This window comes from Molothrus aeneus, chromosome 8, assembly GCF_037042795.1.
Source record: "Molothrus aeneus isolate 106 chromosome 8, BPBGC_Maene_1.0, whole genome shotgun sequence".
Taxonomy (NCBI): Eukaryota; Metazoa; Chordata; class Aves; order Passeriformes; family Icteridae; genus Molothrus; species Molothrus aeneus.
The window spans coordinates 22,437,388-22,455,702 of NC_089653.1; the positions used below are offsets into that span (position 1 = coordinate 22,437,388).

An 18,315-nucleotide genomic window follows, 5' to 3' on the forward strand; every position below is an offset into this window, starting at 1 on the left:
GAGTTGTCCCCTCATGTCCCTGGTACCCTGGCAGGGAGTGTGGGCACAGGGCTCACTGTGTTCCCTGGATGATGCTGGCCTGCCTGTGCCTGCTGGTTCCCAGGCACGCCACAGTTGGCTCCCTGCCATGCCATGGAGAGCAGAAATCCCAGCAAGGGTAAGGTACTGGGTTGCTGGGAAATGGCCTCAGTCCCCCAGGCAGAGCAAACAAGCAGCTCGAGGCCTGCCAGGACACCAAGGTGATGGGCACATTCCCTGGGGAGCAGTGGGGGCCGTGTAATCCTGCCTGGGAGCAGGGCAGGAGCAGCTGAGCACCATGGAGGTGTCCTGGGGGGAGCAAAGGAGGGACAGGGGACTATAACAATCTCCTTCAAGAAGCTGGGGTGCCCTGTGCCAGCTTTATAGGGATGTGGGGGAAACCATGCTTGTAAAACAGGGCTGATGCAGCAGAGGGTGAGAGCAGGATGGGCCTGTATCTTCCAAGTTGGAGCAGGGGTTGGGTCGAAATCTGCAATGAGGGACATCACCAGGCTGTGACAGGGCTGAGGTTGGGGGGCTGCAGGACCCAGGTGCTGTGGTAGGAGCTCATGGATGGGCAGGTGAGGGGAGGGTGGCCCTGATGAGTCCATGGTGTGGCACCCAGAGCTGAGGCATCAGTAAATACCCTCGTTTCTGACATGCCCGAGCTCTGGCAGGCTCAGTGGGATGCCCTGGATGGGAAGGGAGCAATGCCCTGCAGGAGCAGATCCTGCCATCTGTGATGGATCCTCCATATGCCTGGCTGGATCCTGCACGTGCACCCGAGAGCTGCTGGAGGGCCCCAAGGCAACACTTCAGGCTTGAGGTCCGAGCTGGAAAGCCCAAGGGTACCTGTGAAGCTCCCAAACCTCCTTCCCCCACATCAGCTCCAGTGCTTTTTTTTCCTCTCTTTTTTTGTTGGGATGAATCTGTGCCCGCTGCTGCTCTGCCCAGTGCCAGTGCTGTGCCAGAGGGTCCCACATGACACTAGCACCCAGCATGGGCCAGACCAGGAAGAAAACCTGAAGCAGGGCTGCCCTCCTCCCTGGGCCACCTTCACCTAAGGTCACGGTGATGCCTGCAGTGATGAGTGCAGTGATGCCTGCCTGTGCCAAGGAAAGTTAAGCAGTTACCGGGAGGTGGCCACGGGCAAGCCATGAGTGCTGGGGAGGCAGGGAGGCCCCCATGCAAAGGTCATGCAGGTACAGCTCACCCAGAGTCCCTGCTGGTCCCGTCCAAAAGCCTGGGGACACATGCAAGGACACAGGGCAGGGGCCAAGGACCGTGCTGGGGGCTCCAGCTACTTCGGGGCAGGAGGTGGGGGTCACAGCAGAGGGCTGCCACAGGGGCAAGGTGGGCAGCAGAGCAGGCTCTCGGCAAGGGTGCTGTGGCGGGGGCGCCGCCGGAGGGGCCAGCAGTGGCTCTGGCAGTGTGGGGTGAGTGCTGCTTCTCTTAGACAAGGAGGGAGCATCCCCAGGCAGAGGGCTGGTGGGCGGCCGGCTCTCCCATGCGGGACAGGGCAGGGGCCGGGGTCTCTGGGGGAGATGCAGGGTGTCAGGATGGGCTGGGGCCAGGAGCGGGGCTGCCCCTCGGGTGGAGGAGGGCTGCCAAGGTGCAGCGGGGAGGGGTGGGCAGAGGGCTCCCCCTGGGCAGAAGAGGGGCCCGGCGTGGCCGGACAGACCCTGGCGGGCCGGGGCGGAAGGGGCGGCTCTGTCCGGCCCTCCCGCACCTCCCGGAGCCACCCGCGCCGCGGGCTCGGTGCGGAGCCGTGCCCCGCTGGGGAGCTCCGCCTGCCGGGACGGGACCCTCGGGCCACCTGCCCCGCGTCCACCGGGTGCGTCCGCGGCACAACCGGGAGCGACCTCCGGCCCCTCCCGCCCCTGCCTCCGGCTGCGGTTCCCGGAGCTCCGGCGGCGGGGCGGGGGATGGAGCCACGCGGCGTGGGAAAGCTCCGCGGGGAGCGGGGATGGAGCCCAGCGGGCGCCCAGCCTTTGGGGAAAAATGCTGTCTGGGGACCCCTGAGGCTGTTCCCCGCTTGGGGGGACCGGGACGCGTCTGAAAAATGCCGGGTTTGCCGCAGTGCCCCATTTCGCAAGGTTTTTAGATGCAAAACCTGCTTCTGTGGCTACAGCTGGTTTGTGTTGAAACTCTGAACGGCTCCACGCATCCCATCCCGAAAGGATGCAGATGGTGTGGGGCGGAGCGGGCGGGACGGCTGCCCTCGGGATCACCCCGGGCCACCCAGCTCCTGGGCTGGGGCAGGAGGAAACCAGCACGGGCAGGGGAGCTTAGCGGAGAGGGAGGAGAGGGACTCTTCCCCATGCCTGCGTCAGGACAGGTCGGTGGTGACCCTGACCCCGGTATAGGGAGGCGGCCCGAAGCGGCCGAGTGCCAAGAGCCGTAAGGGGCAGGGTGGGGCGATCCCGGCATCGCCGCCTCCCCCGGCAAACAGCTTGTCAGCAATCACCGCTGAAACTTAAACCGCAGACCTGGGCGCTGGCACGCTGCGGCCGGACCCTGCCGCAGCGGTGGGTGCAGAGCGGTGTCAGAGGACTGGGTGAGTGCTCTGAGTCCGCTCCACCCCCCACAGCCCCCCGGTCCCTCGTGGGCACCTCCTGCTTGGCTTCCCACCCCACTGCTGACAGGGGTGGGGATGGGTGCACCCATCCTTCCTCGGTGCTCTCCCGCAGCTCTGTGCTTCCGGGCAGGAGCGGGCAGGTGCCTGATATTTTTTCTCTCTGCATTTCCTGGTCGGAGGCAGGGCAGGCTGGGTGGTCCCGAGCTCCGACGACACCGACAGCTCCTCTCGGTGCCCAGGTGTCCACAGGAGCTGCTGCGATGGAGCTGGGGAACATCTGGAAGCCCACGTACGGCCCTGGCCCCGAGGCGCCGGGGAGCAGCACGCCGGGGCTGGTGGCGATGGCACACGGCTTCTTGCGGCTGGTGCAGCCCAACGCCTTGCCCACAGGTGGGTGCATGGCAGAGGGGGCTGGCAGGGGTGCAATGGCTGGGGTCATCAGGAATGGGATCCCAAGGATTGCCAGCTGTGTCCTGCTGATGTCCCATAACAACTGTGGGGCCATTAGCTGGGCCCCAGGACAGGTGTTAGAGGTAGTGCCACCTTGCAGAGTCCTGCCCCATCCTCCCTCCAGGTAACTTAATCATAGGCTCCCAAAAATGTGCAGAGCAAACCCCACTCTGCTTGCAGGCTGTTTGCCTGTCTTGCAGCCCTCTGTGTTTGCTGGCCACCAAGAGCAGAGTATCCTGGTGCCAGGGGCAGCACCGTGTGCTCTCCCTGTGCACTGCCCTGCTTACCAGCACTTGCTGTTCTCCTGTCGCTGTCACAGCTCTGTCCCGATGCAGCTGCAGGTTTGCACAGGTGATACCAGGACCCTGCAGCTGCTCCATATTCATGGAGGAAGTGCTGCCCACCTGGAGGGAAATGCCACTCTGGGTACTGCCATTGTGCATCCTTCACTGGCTTCGACCCCTGCTCACAGTGAACGTGCTGGCAAAGGTGTGGCTGGCAGCACAGGTCCTGCTTTGTGGACCTGTGTCACACAGACACCAGGGTACAATCAATTTCCCCATGTGCTATCAAGGCTTGTAATGAGGGCATGTGGCACAGGGAGAGAGAGCCCTGGGAATGAAAGAGGCAGTGTGGCAGTTGGCCTTTGCCCCCAGTACTCACTCCTCACTGGCAGTGCCCTTGGGTTTCTCTGCAGGAGGGCAGCCCCAGGGCAATGTCCCTTATGCCCACAGTGGTGAGGAGCTCCCTTGTTCTGGGAATCCCTGAGAGCCTGGGAGCTGGCAGAACTTTTCCTGGGTGCAAAAATGCTGCATGATGTGATGGCTGGGGAGGGGAGCTGCAAGGGAGAAAAATGCCATACTCAGAGCTGGTCTGAGCTGCAGGTGATGCCTTGGGCTGGGAGGGTTGAGCAGGGTCTGGGGCCCTCTCGGAGAGTTCCATAGGGCCCAGCACCTATTCACAGCCCTCTGTGCTTCTTGTCTCCCAGAGCTGATTAATTTTGAGCAGTCCCAGAGTGGGTTCAGCCAAGATAACATCAATAAGGTGAGCAGGCAGGTGGGGTGGGGAGCTGGCAGCCCCAGAGCATCGTGGACTGGGGGATGCTGGTGGGTGCTGCTCTGAGGCTGAGCCCTGGATGCTGGGTGGCAGCAAGGGGACATGTTCTGCTCCCTGGGGGACCCATTTTGTCTGTTTGGGTCTGGACAGGGTGTGCAGAGCTGAGGGACCTTTGGGGACACCAATGTTACGCTGCTTCTCATTCTTCCTATCCCAGCTGCTGCTCTATGAACTGGGTTTCCTGGTCTGCGTGGCCATTGGAGTCCTCCTCATCATCCTGGTGCCGCTGGTGGGATGCTGCTTCTGCTGCTGCCGCTGCTGCGGGAACTGCGGGGGCCGCATGTACCAGAAGCAGCGCCGGCGGATGCGCTGCCGGCGCCGGGCGCTCTGGGCCTCCGTCCTGCTGCTCTCCGCTTTCCTCCTGTGAGTGCGCGGGCCGGGAGGCTCCGGATGGAACCCAGGGGTGGCTGGAAATGCCGGCGCTTGGCGGCCGTGCCAGGAAACTGCCATTGTTCACGAGTAGATCGCGGCACGGCGGGACAAAGGAGAGGAAGCAGCGGCGGTGGGGAGCTGGCCCCGGGGGGCTGCGCACTGCAGACCGTGCAGCCCTTTCCCGACAGCTTCCCCACGGCTACCGGGCTCTGCCGTGCCTCAGTTCCCTGCGTCCCTCCTCTCTGGTCCCTCGGGGCAGGGCACGGGCTGGGATGCACTGGAAGCAGGAGTCACTGGTGTGCTCCAGACCCTGCAGGCTGGGGTTTGTTTGGGTGGATTTGGAGGGTGCTGGGGGGAGCATTGGGACTGACCTTGCCACCCGTCCCTTGCAGGGCTGGTGGTGTCTGTGCCCTCATCAGCAACACCCGCTTCTCCCAGGCTGTGAAGAGCACCTTCCCCAATGTGAACAACACTCTGGACAACATCCACACCTACCTGGCCTCCATCCCCCAGGCACGCATGGCCCCCTGCCATGTCTTGGGGGCGAGGGGCCGGGCGGGAGGAGCAGCCCAAATAGCCCCCTGGGGAAGGGCAGCAGAGAAAACTCCCCACCCTCACTGACACCACACCTCTGTCCCTACAGCAAGTTGATTTTGTCATCGACAAGAGCGATGTCCCACTGAACTATGCCAACCACAGCCTGCAGGGTGAGGGTGTGCGACGGGAGGGGCTGGAGCATCCCCAGGGCCCTGTGGGAGCTGCCCCAGGGCTGGGGGTTCTTGGGCAGTGCGAGTGTTGTGTGGGTTTACCTTTCTGCCCTGTGGGTGGTTGCTGACCCTGCAGGCCTCTGGGCTTGTTCTTATGGGGATGTCTAAAGGGTCTGGGTCTGGAGGCTCTCCCAAGCTCCAACTCTGCTCCAGTTTCTGCTTTCCCCTATTCAGGCTCCTCTCTGGGAAGGGTGATGTGGGTGGTGGGAGAGTGAGGATATTCCCATTGCCCCCCACCTTGGGGGTGGGTGAGGGAGGGCTGCTGATGGTGTCAGTGTTTTCACCAGCTTTCCTGCAAGCCCCAGGACCTTGCAGGGATCCTGTTTTTGACACCACCTCTCCCATCTCTGCAGACATTGGGCCCAAACTGGGCAATATGATCACCTCCCACATCAGGAGCAGCACGGATGGGGCTCTGGGATCTCTCCAGAGCCTCTTGCAAGGTACTGGCCCTATCCCTGGGAGACTGGCAACTCAGGGGGATTAAGAGATAGGGTGGGTGCATGTTTGGGTAAGAATCCCATGGAGGTGGATCCCTTTGGCCTCCCAGCTACACCCTGGGACAAGTGCCATGACTTTGGAGGTGCCCCTATGTTGCATTTTTTCATGGGTTCCCAAGGTTCAGCTGGATGAGAAGGAGTCCCTGCCACAGTGGCAGGATGAGGCCCTGAGCTCCCTCCTCTCTCCCCAGGGATGGAGACACTGAACGGCACCTTTGCCAACATTGCCATCAGCCGCTCAGACCTCGAGGAGCTGCAGAGCAACTACAGCCAGGGGCTGGTCAGCCTGAGGGAAAGGATCAATGGCACCCTGCAGAAATGTGGCCTCCCCTGCAGCCAAGTGTCCCTGGAGGGGCTCACCTTCACTGCCAACTTCAGCACGGTGAGGAGGGGCAGGGTGTGGATGAGGGGCCCCCTGCCCCAGCCCCCACAGCTTCCTCACTCCAGGCTCTTGCCCACAGATCCCAGGTGTGGAGCAGCAGCTGGAAGCACTGTGTGAGGTCTCCGAGTCAAACATAAAGTCTGATTTAGAGGAGGTACGGGGTGTCTCCTTTGCCCAGGCACAAAGCTGGGTGCTCCTGCAGCTGCTGAGGCTGTGCTGACAGGCTGTGGGTTGGGAAGAGCTCTGTCAGGAGTTCAGTGTGTCACACGGAGGGAAGGGCTGGCCAGAGGTCTGCTCGCTGTCCCAACCATCCCTGCACACTGGTAGGGTGGACTGGTGCTGTGGGGAGCCTGGCTGTTGTGTGCTACTAGTATCTGGGTTCAAGGGGATGTGTTGCTCAGCCCTGGATTGCAGGCAGGGATGTGAGTTTCATGCTGTGCTTCCCTGGATGCAGGTTAACAAAACACTGGGCATGACCCCTGACAAGGTGCAAGAGCAGTCCCAAGAAGTGGTGGCAAGTAAGCAGGGCTTTGTGTGCTGGCTTCTCCCTCTTCGAGGATTCCCTCCTCCCTTCTCAAGCCATTCTTTCCTGGAGGCCTGCAGCCCTGGCTGTCCCCAGGGGCCATCATGCCAATGTCATCCTTGGCCATGACTGCCCCTTTCCTATCCTTCCTGAGTCCCCTCTGCCCTGCAGGACCTGGGCAGCAGCTCAGAATGTCAGTGTGTCCCCATGCCTTGCAGAGAGCCAGAACCAGCTGCTCCTCATCAGGCAGGAGATCAGGAACTTGCAGGGAAGGTTGCCACTCTGGGATGTGGAGCAGAAAGTTGGGGCCTTTGTGAACAATGCCACATCCATGCTGGAGAAGTACAGGGAGCCGATTGTGGCCTGGGACGGGCTCAGGTGGGCGAGGGGCTGGACTCCATTGTCTGGGGGGTTTTAAGGCTCTTCCCATTGCTGGAGGTGGGGCCTTGCTGGGTGGTGGGGTTGGGGGTGCAGGGTACTCAGAGCTGTGCCTTGCAGACACACATGCCCCTTCCCTACTGTGGTGTCTGGGACCCTTTTTCCTCCCCACGAAGGCAGCCAGTGGGCTGCAGGGTGCTGCTCAGGGTCCAAGGTTCTGCTGCCTGACTCCTGCCCTTTGTCTTGCCCCAGGTTGATCGTGTGTGCCCTCCTGTGCTGTACGGTGCTGCTGGTGGTCCTCTGCAACGTTTTTGGGCTGCTGCTGGGGCCCCTGGGGCTGAAGGAAGGTGTGCTGCCCACACAGCGCAGCAGCCTCTCCAATGCTGGCGGGAACTTCTTCATGGCGTGAGGCTCAGCTGGCTGCCAAGGACACGTGTGGGAGCGGTGGGATGGGTGGGCAGGGGTGCCCTGAGAACACTCGAGCTCCTAAATCATCACTTTACTGCAGCTTAATGGCCTGCCCCGGGGTGACTCCCCGTGCAGGTGGTAAATTGGTCAATCGTGGTGCTGGTGAGGCATTTGAGGGGAGCCTGTTTGCCCTGTAATGGCAGCGAGGGCTGGCAGTGTGAGCGTGGGTCCTGCAGCTCTGCGGGGGAGCGCTGGCTTGCAAAGCTGTGGGAAGCCATTCTGGAGTCCAAGCTCCAGGGCAGAGCCTGGTCATGCTCTGAGGTCTGAAGGCAGAACAAACACAAGCTTGTGGGAAGGGTGGTGTTCCCACAACTGTGGGGTGTGCAGCCCCTGGGCTCTGTGAGCTGGGGGCAATGCCAGCATCAGTGCTGGGCTGCTGGTGGTGATGGCATTTCTGTCCCGGCAGAGGGGTTGGCTTCAGTTTCATCTTCTACTGGCTGCTCATGCTGCTGGTGATGATCATCTTCGTGCTGGGGGGGAACATTTACATGCTCTTCTGTGAGTCCTGGCGCAACCAGGAGCTCTTCCAGGTAAGCTTGTTGTGGGGAAACTGCCTGGAGATACTGCTTCCTAATGAGGGCTGCTGGTAGAGCAGAGGCAGCACTAGCCATTTAAGATGCTCTTCCAACGTGTCCTGTCCTGCTCTATGTCTAGTTTCTCCATCTCTTTCCTTGCTCTTAGCTCCTGGACACCCCTGGCAAGATCCCTAACTTCAATCTCTCAGAGCTGCTGGGCCTGAAGGGTGACATGACAAATTTCTCAGAGATATACAGGTGGGTCCGAGCCCTGACATTGTGTCCTTGGTGGAGGTAGAGCTGCTCAATGCCCTCAATAATCTCCAGGAGCAGGGCAGCTTGCCCTACCTTCCCAGGCTGTGGGTAGGCACTGATCACAGGGAAGGAGCAAGGTGCAACCTACCTGCACAGGTGAGGACATGTCTTGAGAGAAGGTGGCCCTCACCTGCCCTGTTTTACACCCCATGCCCCCATCCTGCAGGCAGTGCCAGCAAGATGCTTCCCTGTGGCAAACTCTGCACTTGGACCAGAGCGTGTCCCTGGATGAGCTCCTGAATATCAGCCAGGTGAGTGTGGGGGTGCCAGGGTCTGGAGGGCAGGAATCCAGACCAAGGGCTGAGGGGACAGTGAGGGGCAAGCACATGTCCCATCATGGCCCCCTTTGCTCTGGCAGTATGCAGGAGACATCTCCACAGCTTTTGAGAAGATGGACATCACCTTAAGCCCCATCTCCCTGCTCAACCAGAGCCAGACAGACCTGCTGCTGAGGGCCAGTCGGGCTGCACAGCCTCCCAACTTCACCCTCACCCTGGAGCAGGTGTGCTGGGTGTAGCCTGGTCTTGGGACCAGGGTGGGGGTTTGGATGTGGGTTGAGGAGGTCTATTGCACTCTCCTTTTTGCTGCTGTGAGAGTCCTCTGCCATCTGTGCAACCTGTTAGGGTAACAAGGCACATCCTCTGCCTAGAAGGCCCTGGCTCCACTCTGTCCCAAAAAGAAGGGGTATAGCTCCCCTTGTGAACCCCATTCCTCATTCTCATGGCTCTGTCTCTGCCTTTTCCAGCTGGATCAGAATATGACCCAAGGAAGCCTCCTGGATCTGGCTGCAGAGTTGGAGCAGCTGGTAAAAAAAGTGGTGAGAGACCATGAGACCCCAGGGCCATAGCCACCCTGTCCCCAAAGCCACTGGTTACTGGGCTCCTCTGTGCCTGCCTGGGTGCTGAGGGGAGGCACAGAGCTGGGCACTGCTGACTGCAGCACTTCCAGGGCACAGACGTGAAGAAGGACCTGGAAAATAATGCTGGTGAACTGAGGGAGCTGGAAAAGGAGATGCAGGCGAGCTTCTCTGGGCCACTGGTGAGCGACGCTGGGGCACGTCCTGGGGAGGCTGGGCTGGGCTTCCCTAGAGCTCAGAGCCTGCTGGCACGGTCTGGGGTCCGCACCTCTGATCCCCCTTCTCTCTGTCCCCAGCAAAGTCTGAAGGAGAACATCCACTCAGTGCAGAGTGGGGCTGCCCAGCTGGAGGTAAGCTGCACAGGGGAAGTGCATGCCAGTCCCGGGCACCCTGCAAAGCACCCTCGAGGTCCTGCAGTGGAGGTGGTGGGGCTAACCTGCAGTCTGGGGGCTGCTGTGGCACTCTTCATGTGCTGCAGGGGCTGTTCATGGGGTAGAGGGAGGGAGGCCATGGACCCTGCCAGGCACAGACTCCCTCCACCTGAGGTACCTGGCACTACCAGCGTGTCACTGCTGGGAACACCACAGCTCTGAGAGGATCTGCCCCAGGGAGTGCTGCTAGCAGGGCTGGTGAAGTGCAGAGGCCCCGCTTAGATCACAGTGCTGAGAGCAGCTTTCACCTCAGGGACAGACAACAGCTGCGCTGGACAAAGCCAACAAAACCCAGGAGTTCCTGGAGAGGGAGATGCCAAACATCATCAAGAACGTGAGCTTGCCTTGCCCTGCTGTCAGGTCACACACCAGACCCCCTCACCAAGACCTCCCTCTATACAAGCAAGCCAAACCTTGTCTGGCTGCTCATCCTGCTTGCCTTCCCTGAGTGTCTCTTGCACCTCTGGGTGCCCCCTTCCCTTATGGCATCCCTGGCAAGGGACTGGGGTGGGGTGAAGCATTCAGCCCTGTTGCTGCTGGGCTGAGGTGGTCTGAGAGTCCTGATCCTGACATGGAAGGGACATGGGGCATGGAGGGGGCTGGTGGTGCAACATCTCCACTCTGTTCTTGCCCCTCCAGGAGACATTGGCCTTCCTGGAGCAGCTGTTGGATTTCTTTGAGACCTACATTTCATGGGCCAAGAGCAGGGTAAGCTGAGCCTTCCTCAGTGAGGTGCAGAGAAGGGGAGAATGAGCTGCAAGGCTTGGTGGATGCTGACATATGCCGTCCCCACCGTGTCCCCAGGTGACAGAAGATGTGGCACGTTGCAAGCCCATAGCTCAGTCCTTGGATAATGTGGAGGTCATTGGCTGTGACTATATCATGGACTCTGTGGTGAGTGGGGCAGTGGTGTGTAGAGTGACACACACATGTGGGGTGGCAGTGAGGTGCTCTTGTCCTCCTCATGCACAGGATAAGGGATGCAGGGAAGGATCAGGGATGCACAGGAAGCAGTGCTCAGCTTCTGCCCAGCAAAGTGCTGTGGCTAAGAGGAAAGGCCAGGCTCTGAGGTGTGGGTGGTCATTGGGGAGCACTGGGAGCAGAAGAGATGCTCCTAGTCACTCTCTGGACCTAATAGCTCTTCCTGCACCCTATGCAGAATGCCTTCTGGTTCAGCCTGGGCTGGTGCACCTTGTTCCTGCTGCCCAGCATCATCCTGTCTGTCAGACTTGCCAAGTTTTACCGCCGCATGGATACTGCTGATGTGTACAGGTGAGGAGCAGCCCCACCCCCTGGCACCACACTGGGTCTGGGGTCCCCCTGCCACCTGCTCCTTCATGTCCTGTGGTAGCCTGTGGGGCTCATGCTAAAGCAATGTGGGCTGGGGAGAATCTGAGAGGTGACTTGGGGTCCTCAGCCTCTGAGGATGGGGATGTTCTGGAAGGAGCCTCTAAGAGCCAGTGCTCTCTGATCAGATCAGACAGCCAGGATGGAGGGACCACAGCACCCTGAAGCCCATTTGCTCTCCTTTTGTGACCCATGGGACACCCTGTCCTACTGTGAGATGTTGTCCTGTCCCACAAGGCATCTTCTTGCCCCACTAACACTGTCCCCTCTTTTTTCCTCCCCTCTAGGAATGAAGACTTTGAGATGTAAGCAACTTACACTGCCAGGTCCCTTTGTGGGGTGGGGGGCAGCCCCTGTAGGTACAGGGGGGTTAGGGTCAGGGGTGTAGGTACAGAGGGAGGGGGTGGGGACCAGGGTGAGTGCAGACCAAGGAGTGTGCTGGTACCAGGGGATGGCTGTGAAGGTGGGACTTTTGTAGTGCATGCAGTTGTGGTGTCCCCTATCATCTTCCCACACTCCCAAGACTGGAGGTGCTGCTGGTCCCACTCTCCCAAGCTGGTGGGTTTGGAGAAGCTGTCTCCATACCCTATTTCCTATGGGGCTAGGTGATGGGAGTGGGATGATATTTGACCATCCCAGTGCATCCTCAGCTATCCCTTACCCCCCTCTGTGGTTAGGAGTGACATATTGGACCTTGGTTTTGCAGGCCACCAACTTTCAACTCCTACAAAATCCCCAGGCCTTCCACAAGGCATTAGTTCCCATCACCCACAGATGGAGGAGGAAATGGACAGACTCCCCCCCACTTGAAAAATGTGACTATTTATTTTTGCAGGGAACCTGCCTCTTTCCAAGGCTGTAATTTTTGGTGTCAAACAATAAATGGTGTGTTTGTGTGCACTGTGGGATGTGACTCTGCTCCTCAGGTCTAGCAGTGATGGAAGTAAGCAGGGTTAGGGGCTGGAGGGTTCCCCACTGCTGGCACAAGCTGAGGCTGTGCCTGGGACCACAGGGCTCTTTCTGGTGTTCCCAAGTGTGCTCTGCCCACAGCCAGCCTATGGGTGGATACAGGATCACTGCTCAGTGTCACCAAGACTGGGTGATGTCCCCTCACTGGGCAGCCCTTTGCACCTCTGACTGGGTGCCAGGTCCCTCCCTGGGACAAGCCACACAAAGAGCCTCCTGCCTATGAAGTGCCACCCCAAGCTGTCCTCAGCACATAAGCCCTTCCCTCTGGCAACCCTAGCATGTATCATCTATGGATTTCCAGTGAATTTGGGGTGAATTCCAGGGGTGCCTGCAGCCCACACCTCCTTCTCTCTGCACTGGTGCCATGGGTACTTTCTATGCTCACCCCTGCACACACCGTGCTCTGCACAGATAAATCAAGGGTGACGTGGTCTGGAGCCTTGGGCTGAGTTCAGGTACTGCTTTGTGCTGCCCTTTGGAGCAAGCGCAGGGCCCATCCCGAAAGCTGTGTCAGGCACAGGGGATATACGTGAGCAGCTTGACTCATTTCCTTTGTTGCAAAGTCCAAGTTTCTCTGGAGCAGAGTGAGAGGGCCAGGCCAGCTCCCTCTCCACTATGTGCATCTCTTACTGTTTTTTCCACTTGCCTTAGGATCTAATTGCTAGTTTTTCCTTTGGGCTTTATCTGAGGCTGCACCGGCCTTACCTCCTGTCCCCCCCCAGCAGAATCTGACTGCAAGAGAGAGCCCTGTGCTTGCCTGTAAGTCAGCTCAATGTGTCCTTCAGATTGCTTTGGCCCCTGCTTCCCCCAAGGATGCTCACCCTTCCTGGCTCTTGGTGTGAGATATCCAGCAACCCCTTGGAAAGCACTCAGCTCTGTTTTCTGCCCTGGACTCTCAGCCTCCAGAATTCTATTTCCTGTTTGTGTGGGGCCCATACATGGAGGCTTCTGCCCCCAGGCCTCAGGCTGTCCCTACTGTGTCATGTTCCCACTTCCTCTTCCCTTGCTGTGCCTCGGGGATGCTGTGTCTTACACAGCACTGCTGCTGGCTTCACTTTCTGCTTGCTGGCTTTGTGGGCTTTGCTTCTTCCCTGCTCTGTTTTCTGCAGAGCCAGTGCTGGAAGGCAGGGAGCTTCACCCTCATTCACTGTGTCACTGTGGCTACCTGCATCCAAACCCAGCCCCGGCAATGAAGATATCCCCCCCAAATGACTGCACAGCCTTTGCCAAGGTGTGGGGCTTGCTCTCAGCAGCTCCCCATTCAGTGCAGCTCCAGGGCAGTGTTCCAATCTCTGGAGCCAGGGCTCTAAGAGGTGCTGGGCTCCATCCATGACCTCCTCCCAAACAGCCCTGGGAGGGGGGTGAGACCAGAGTCAGGCAAGGCCACCAGCTGCCTAGAGAGGAGGCAAGGACAGTTCTATACAGAATGCCCACAGTGGATGCCACCAGCTCTCCTTTCAGGCCCCACTCCCTCTGCACATGTGTGGCAGCTGCCAGAGTGAGAGGGAATCTCACAGCGCCCCATGGCCACAGCACAAGGACCCCCCAAGGAAGGTCTCATCAAATACCACCCAGTCTCTAGGGAACCATTGCAGCACTTCCTCTTAGTCAGGCCTTTTTCCACCACAGGGACTTTCCACAGCCAAGCCTTTCTCTGGGGGAGACCCTGCCACATCTTTACAGCGGTTTCACAAACAATAATCTCTCCAACGGCAGCTCTGACACTGTGCCTGGCAGCAGGATTTTGCTGGGCCAGCCAGGTGCTCTCTGTTGCTAGTTTTCCTAAAAAATAGAGAATTTGCAGCTCTTGAGAAAAAAAATCCTCCCTTCCTCAACTCTGTTGGGCCCAGCCACAGCTGTGTATGGCCTGGATGGCTCTTCCCTGTGGCACACAGCTGCAGCCTGCCTGCACTGACTCTGCCTCCGTGGCTTCATAGTGGTAAGCAGCTAAGTACCACAGAGGGAATGAGCTGCCTGGGCATGCTCTCTGAGCCCAGCTCTACCAGTTGTGAGCCATGCTGGGCAGCACCAGAGAGATGAGCCTGGCCACTTTTCGCCAAAGGCAAAACAAGACTGCCCTCCTCCTAAGGGTGTGTACCCTCATAACATCCACCACCACCTCAGCAGTGCTTTAGGAACCTTTATGTTTAAAAGGAGTCTGTCTTCCACACTTAAGACCACTCTCAAGAGGATTAATGCAGGTCAATCTCCACAGCCCAACAAGGCACCAGACAGCTCCTTTACACCAGAGCCCAGAATGCAGGGGCAAAGCCACAGCGAGGGTCTCCCTCCTGGCGGAGGGGACCAGGCACGGGGCACCTGAGAGAGGCTGGAACCTGGATCTTCCTGCACAAACTGCTCTCAAGTTACATCGATTTTGCAAACAGAGGCACAATATGAGCCAGACAACCCTGACAAAGCCCCTTTGTATGCAAAGGGCAAAGGTAGAGGAGATGGGAACAGAGAGCTCGGGTGTCCTGCAGCATAATCTTAGCTTCCACAAAGGAAAGGGAAAGGCAGGGCCAGCCCCAAGCTCTCATAGCCTGCTGCAAGCTTCTCAGCTCAGCAGAGAGTTTGGGTACTGTCTGGGACAGAGAGATAAGGGAATTAGGCTGCTCTTTTCAGCTAAGTAGCTGCAATCAGTCACAGCTACAGGACTGATCCCAGAGGAGCTGTGGCGAGACAACGTGTGGAGTGCTGCAACTGGCAGTGTGTGTGCTGGGATCCCCAGTGCCATGGAGCTGTGCCACACTGGCCTTTAGCATCTGACTGAGCCCAAAGCAGCAGCACTCAGTGACCCAGCTGCAGGAAACATGCCGTTTCTCACAGGCAGAGCTTGGAGGTACCACCCAGCTCACTGAGCAGAGAATGGGGAGGAAAGACTGTGTACTGCCTACCACTCCAACACCAGTACCAGAGGATCAGGGAAGTAGAAGTGGAGCTAGAAAGGAGCCAAACAAACCGAAAACAAAGTGCTTTGGGCAGGGAGCAGTTCTGTAGTTTTGTAGTGCAGCCAGTGTTTTCATCTGCCAATGCACCTGGCATTTGCTCCTCCACTGGCACATACACAATTGCACTTGCTAGGAATAACCAGAAAGTCTGCCCTTCCTCAGAGATCCCCCAATCTCAGCCACCCAACAGGCTCTTCGAGATGCTGCAGGGATGCTTCAAAAAGGAACAGGCTTCTGTACTGCCAACACAGGTAGGATTTCCCTTCCTTGTGCACCCAGGGCTTGGGATGAGGATGACATTGTCCGTCCCCCCTTCACACAGTGTCATCCTGTAGCAGTGCTGAGGGTGAGGAAGTCCTTGCCACAGATGGCTGAAGAATATCATCAGCCGCTGCTTTTGAGGGGATTTTGTGCTCTCGGGGTGGGGTGGGAGGGGGGAAGGTGCTGCTCTGCAGGGCATCTGAGTACATCTCGTCCTGGACACTGGGACGCTGCACAACCCTTTGCAGCAGTGGCTTAAGCAAGCCCACAGTCAGCTGGTTCCCCTCGGTGGAGAAGGGCACTGGGTCCTCCTGGGAATGAGGGAGGTGCTGCAGGACCGTGGTGAGGATGTCTGAGGTGGTGAGCTCAGCAGGGCACAGCGGCCACAGCCTGTCCAGGTAAGGGTCCAGCTCCCGGTGCTGGGCAAACTCAGCCAGCAGTGTGATGAATATCTCCTTGTTAAGCAAGGGGCTGAGTTTGGAGAACTTCTCTGCCACCTCCACCACCCGCTGCCACTGCTTCAGATGGATGAGAAGGTGCAGAGCTTGCAGAACAGCCTTAGGTCTCTTGCTGCAGAGCAGCAGTTCCAGCTCCATCTCCTCATCTGCCTCGCCGTGTTTGTTCTTTCGGGCCAGCACTCCCAGTGCTCTCTTGTACAGCGGCACCCGGCCCTCTGGGCCCTCCTTGCTGCCGTATGACCAAGAGCTGCTAACGTACTGCTGGGTCAGCTCCACAAAGCTGGGCAGCCACTGGGGTTTGAACCTCAGGAAGGAGGCACAAATAAGCTCAAAGAGTGGGACCATCCCATTCTGACCCACCTCCTCCAGCTGCGGCTGACACAGGACCTTCTTCCATACTTCTGGGGTGGCCCTGGCTACCAAGAGGCCATCCCCATTCTGCTGCAGCTGCAGGCAGCTCCTTGTGGCCTTCCAGGCAGCCTTGGGGAAGGAGGCAAAAACAGAGTTCAGGTAGGCCAAGTTGTCTTTGTCCATGTCAGACTGCAGAATGCGGCTGACCTCCTGCTCCACCAGCTCCTTGCAGTAGCTTTCCACCTCACTCTCTGGGGCACACACCACACAAGTCTTGAGGAGCTCCAGGCTCATGTAGCTCTGCAGCTCCAGGCTCACTGTGCTCAACAGCTTGGCGTAAGAGTCTTGTAGGCTTCGGGCTGGCTTCTGCTTCTGGTGGAGGCTGTGCTGCAGGATGGCAGCGAGGACCACAGGAGCCTGGAACGTACCACCTTTCTTCAACTTCTCCACCGTCAGCTTGGAGCTGCTGAGGCTCCTCCTCTGATAATATCTGCAGGCCTCCTCAAACACCATCTCCACCAGGCATGGCTCAGGCCTGCTGTTGTCCTCAGGTTTGGAAAAGCTAAAGCTGTAGATGCCACTCTGACTGAGGAGCTGGATACTGTCCTCCTCTCCCTGGGACTCCAGGAAATGCACTTCTTTCATGCTCAGGACTTCCTTTTCTACAAGCCTCCCACTGTTCTGGTCGACAAGGTACAGTACTCCAGCCAGCACACAGGCCAAGATGCTGCCAAAAGTCTTCAGCTGGACAGGACTCCCTTGGGCCAGAGGGCCACCCTCCAGGTCAAAGATATGCCTCTGTGTCCCATCTGGCTCCACGATACTCACAGAACCCTTTGTGCTCACCAGCAGCAGACCCCCACTGTTGGACACAGTGGAGGTGTGAATGTCCAGAGGGGCAAAACCTGAGAGAAGACCCACAGAACCCAGTAGGAGCTTCTTGAAGTCTGACTCACTGCTGGAGCGCAGCACCTTGCTGTGGATGAAGCCTGCAGAGGGGGCTGTGATGGTGAACTCTGCCTTCTCTGGATGCCAGATGAGGAGGAATTTGGAAGTGGTGGCAAAGCCGGCAGCAGCAGGCACTAGGAAGACATGCTGGGGAGAGGCCAGGACCTGGTACTCGGGGCTGTTGTGCAGGACTATCCTCGCAGTGCCCAGCCGCACGCCTTGCTCCCCCAGTTCCAGAGCACGGGCACAGACACAGAACCTGAAGGCGCACTTGCTCACGTCCGAGTGAGCGCCCAGCGGCGGCCTCTCCTCACACCACACCAGGCTGGCTCCCTGGCTGCACACGGACACCACTCGTGCCCGGGCACCCTGGCACAGCTCCAGCGTCTGCAGCAGCTGCCAGCCCACGGCCACCACAAAGTGCCACACCTCGGTCCGGCCGTGTTCCCACACCACGGCCAGCACCCACGAGTCCGGTACCACAGGACTCTGCAGGAAGAGCAGTCCCACAGGGGCTGGCTGGGGCGGCTGCCAGCTCCTCTCCAGGTCGGCTCCAGCGATGCTGTGGCGCTGGAAGGCCACCACCCGCGGCAGGGCGGGCGCCCGGCTCTTCTGCAGGAGCAGGACATGCTGCCCGTCGGGGCTGGACTGGACGTGGCTGGGCTCTTCTCCGCGGCACAGCAACTCCCGCAGCCAGTGGCCTCGGCTGAAGTCACTCAAGTCGGAGACCTGCCGCAGCTTCATCCTGTCAGCGACAGCGTGCAGCAGGGCGAGCTGGGGCCCGGAGCCACAGCCAGCACTCAGTTCCCTCCCGGAGCCCCGCCACACCCTGCTCCCGGCACCCTGCTCCCTCGGCTCTCTAGGAGGCCCCCACGGACACCTCGGGCACCTTCCCCCGCGGCGAGCCGGTTCCGCGGCAGCGACTGCCAGGGACCGGCCGCGCCCGGAGCTCTCCGCACACCCAGCGCCGCCCGGGAGAACTCCGCGCTGCCCCGGGCACACGCCGGGTCCCCCTCCCGCCGGGACCCACCTGCCGCGGCGGTAACTGACGGGCCGGGCCCGGGCCAGTGGCAGCTCCGCTCGGCGCTGCGCAGTCACGGGGCCGCGGGTTTCCGGGCGGAGCCGCTCCGCGCCGCCACGGGCCGGCCCGCTCCTACTTCCGCCGCCGGTGCGGAGCGGGCTGCGGGGCCGCGTACCGAGGGCGACCCGCGGGTCCCCGCGGACAGCGGGGCCATTTGTTACCGGCGTGCGTGTGTACGTGCGTGAGTCGGTGCCCGCGGGGCGAGCCGAGCTCCAGCCGGCCCGGGGAGGAGCCTCCCCCGCCCGCCCCGCCTGCGGGAGCCGCGGCCGCGCGGGGAACC

The 18,315-nt window shown here is 59.8% G+C and overlaps 2 protein-coding genes across 3 annotated transcripts; one reads left to right on the forward strand and one right to left on the reverse strand.

Moving 5' to 3' along the window:
- Positions 1 to 1,824: 1,824 nt before the first annotated feature.
- LOC136559420 (prominin-1-A-like) lies at positions 1,825 to 11,916 on the forward strand. Of its 2 annotated transcripts, none has more exons than XM_066554621.1 (25): positions 1,825 to 1,852; positions 2,780 to 2,986; positions 4,035 to 4,090; positions 4,320 to 4,525; positions 4,927 to 5,047; positions 5,178 to 5,241; positions 5,655 to 5,744; positions 5,993 to 6,183; positions 6,263 to 6,337; positions 6,638 to 6,701; positions 6,925 to 7,084; positions 7,337 to 7,489; positions 7,959 to 8,082; positions 8,234 to 8,325; positions 8,549 to 8,633; positions 8,741 to 8,884; positions 9,128 to 9,199; positions 9,331 to 9,420; positions 9,535 to 9,588; positions 9,923 to 10,003; positions 10,309 to 10,377; positions 10,474 to 10,563; positions 10,829 to 10,941; positions 11,304 to 11,321; positions 11,723 to 11,916. In XM_066554621.1, the coding sequence occupies exons 2-25, from the start codon at positions 2,857 to 2,859 to the stop codon at positions 11,772 to 11,774; spliced, it is 2,394 nt and encodes a 797-aa protein (XP_066410718.1). In that variant the 5' UTR covers positions 1,825 to 1,852; positions 2,780 to 2,856; the 3' UTR covers positions 11,775 to 11,916. The 2 variants fall into 2 exon arrangements, with proteins under 2 accessions (XP_066410718.1, XP_066410717.1); XM_066554620.1 differs by lacking the exon at positions 1,825 to 1,852 and adding an exon at positions 2,464 to 2,575 and having other exon boundaries at positions 2,776 to 2,986.
- HPS6 (HPS6 biogenesis of lysosomal organelles complex 2 subunit 3) lies at positions 11,820 to 18,268 on the reverse strand. Its single transcript, XM_066554619.1, has 2 exons — positions 17,985 to 18,268; positions 11,820 to 17,699 (listed from the first exon to the last, which is right to left on the reverse strand). The coding sequence occupies exon 2, from the start codon at positions 17,696 to 17,698 to the stop codon at positions 15,251 to 15,253; it is 2,448 nt and encodes an 815-aa protein (XP_066410716.1). The 5' UTR covers position 17,699; positions 17,985 to 18,268; the 3' UTR covers positions 11,820 to 15,250.
- Between the last annotated feature and the right edge of the window lie 47 nt (positions 18,269 to 18,315).

Coding starts and splice junctions, on each gene's coding strand:
- HPS6 (XM_066554619.1), bottom strand. CDS start 17,698: ATGAAGCTGCGGCAGGTCTCCGACTTGAGTGACTTCAGCCGAGGCCAC.
- LOC136559420 (XM_066554621.1), top strand. CDS start 2,857: ATGGAGCTGGGGAACATCTGGAAGCCCACGTACGGCCCTGGCCCCGAG. Junction 7,085..7,336: donor GTGGCCTGGGACGGGCTCAG/GTGGGCGAGGGG, acceptor GTCTTGCCCCAG/GTTGATCGTGTGTGCCCTCC. Junction 9,421..9,534: donor CGAGCTTCTCTGGGCCACTG/GTGAGCGACGCT, acceptor CTCTGTCCCCAG/CAAAGTCTGAAGGAGAACAT.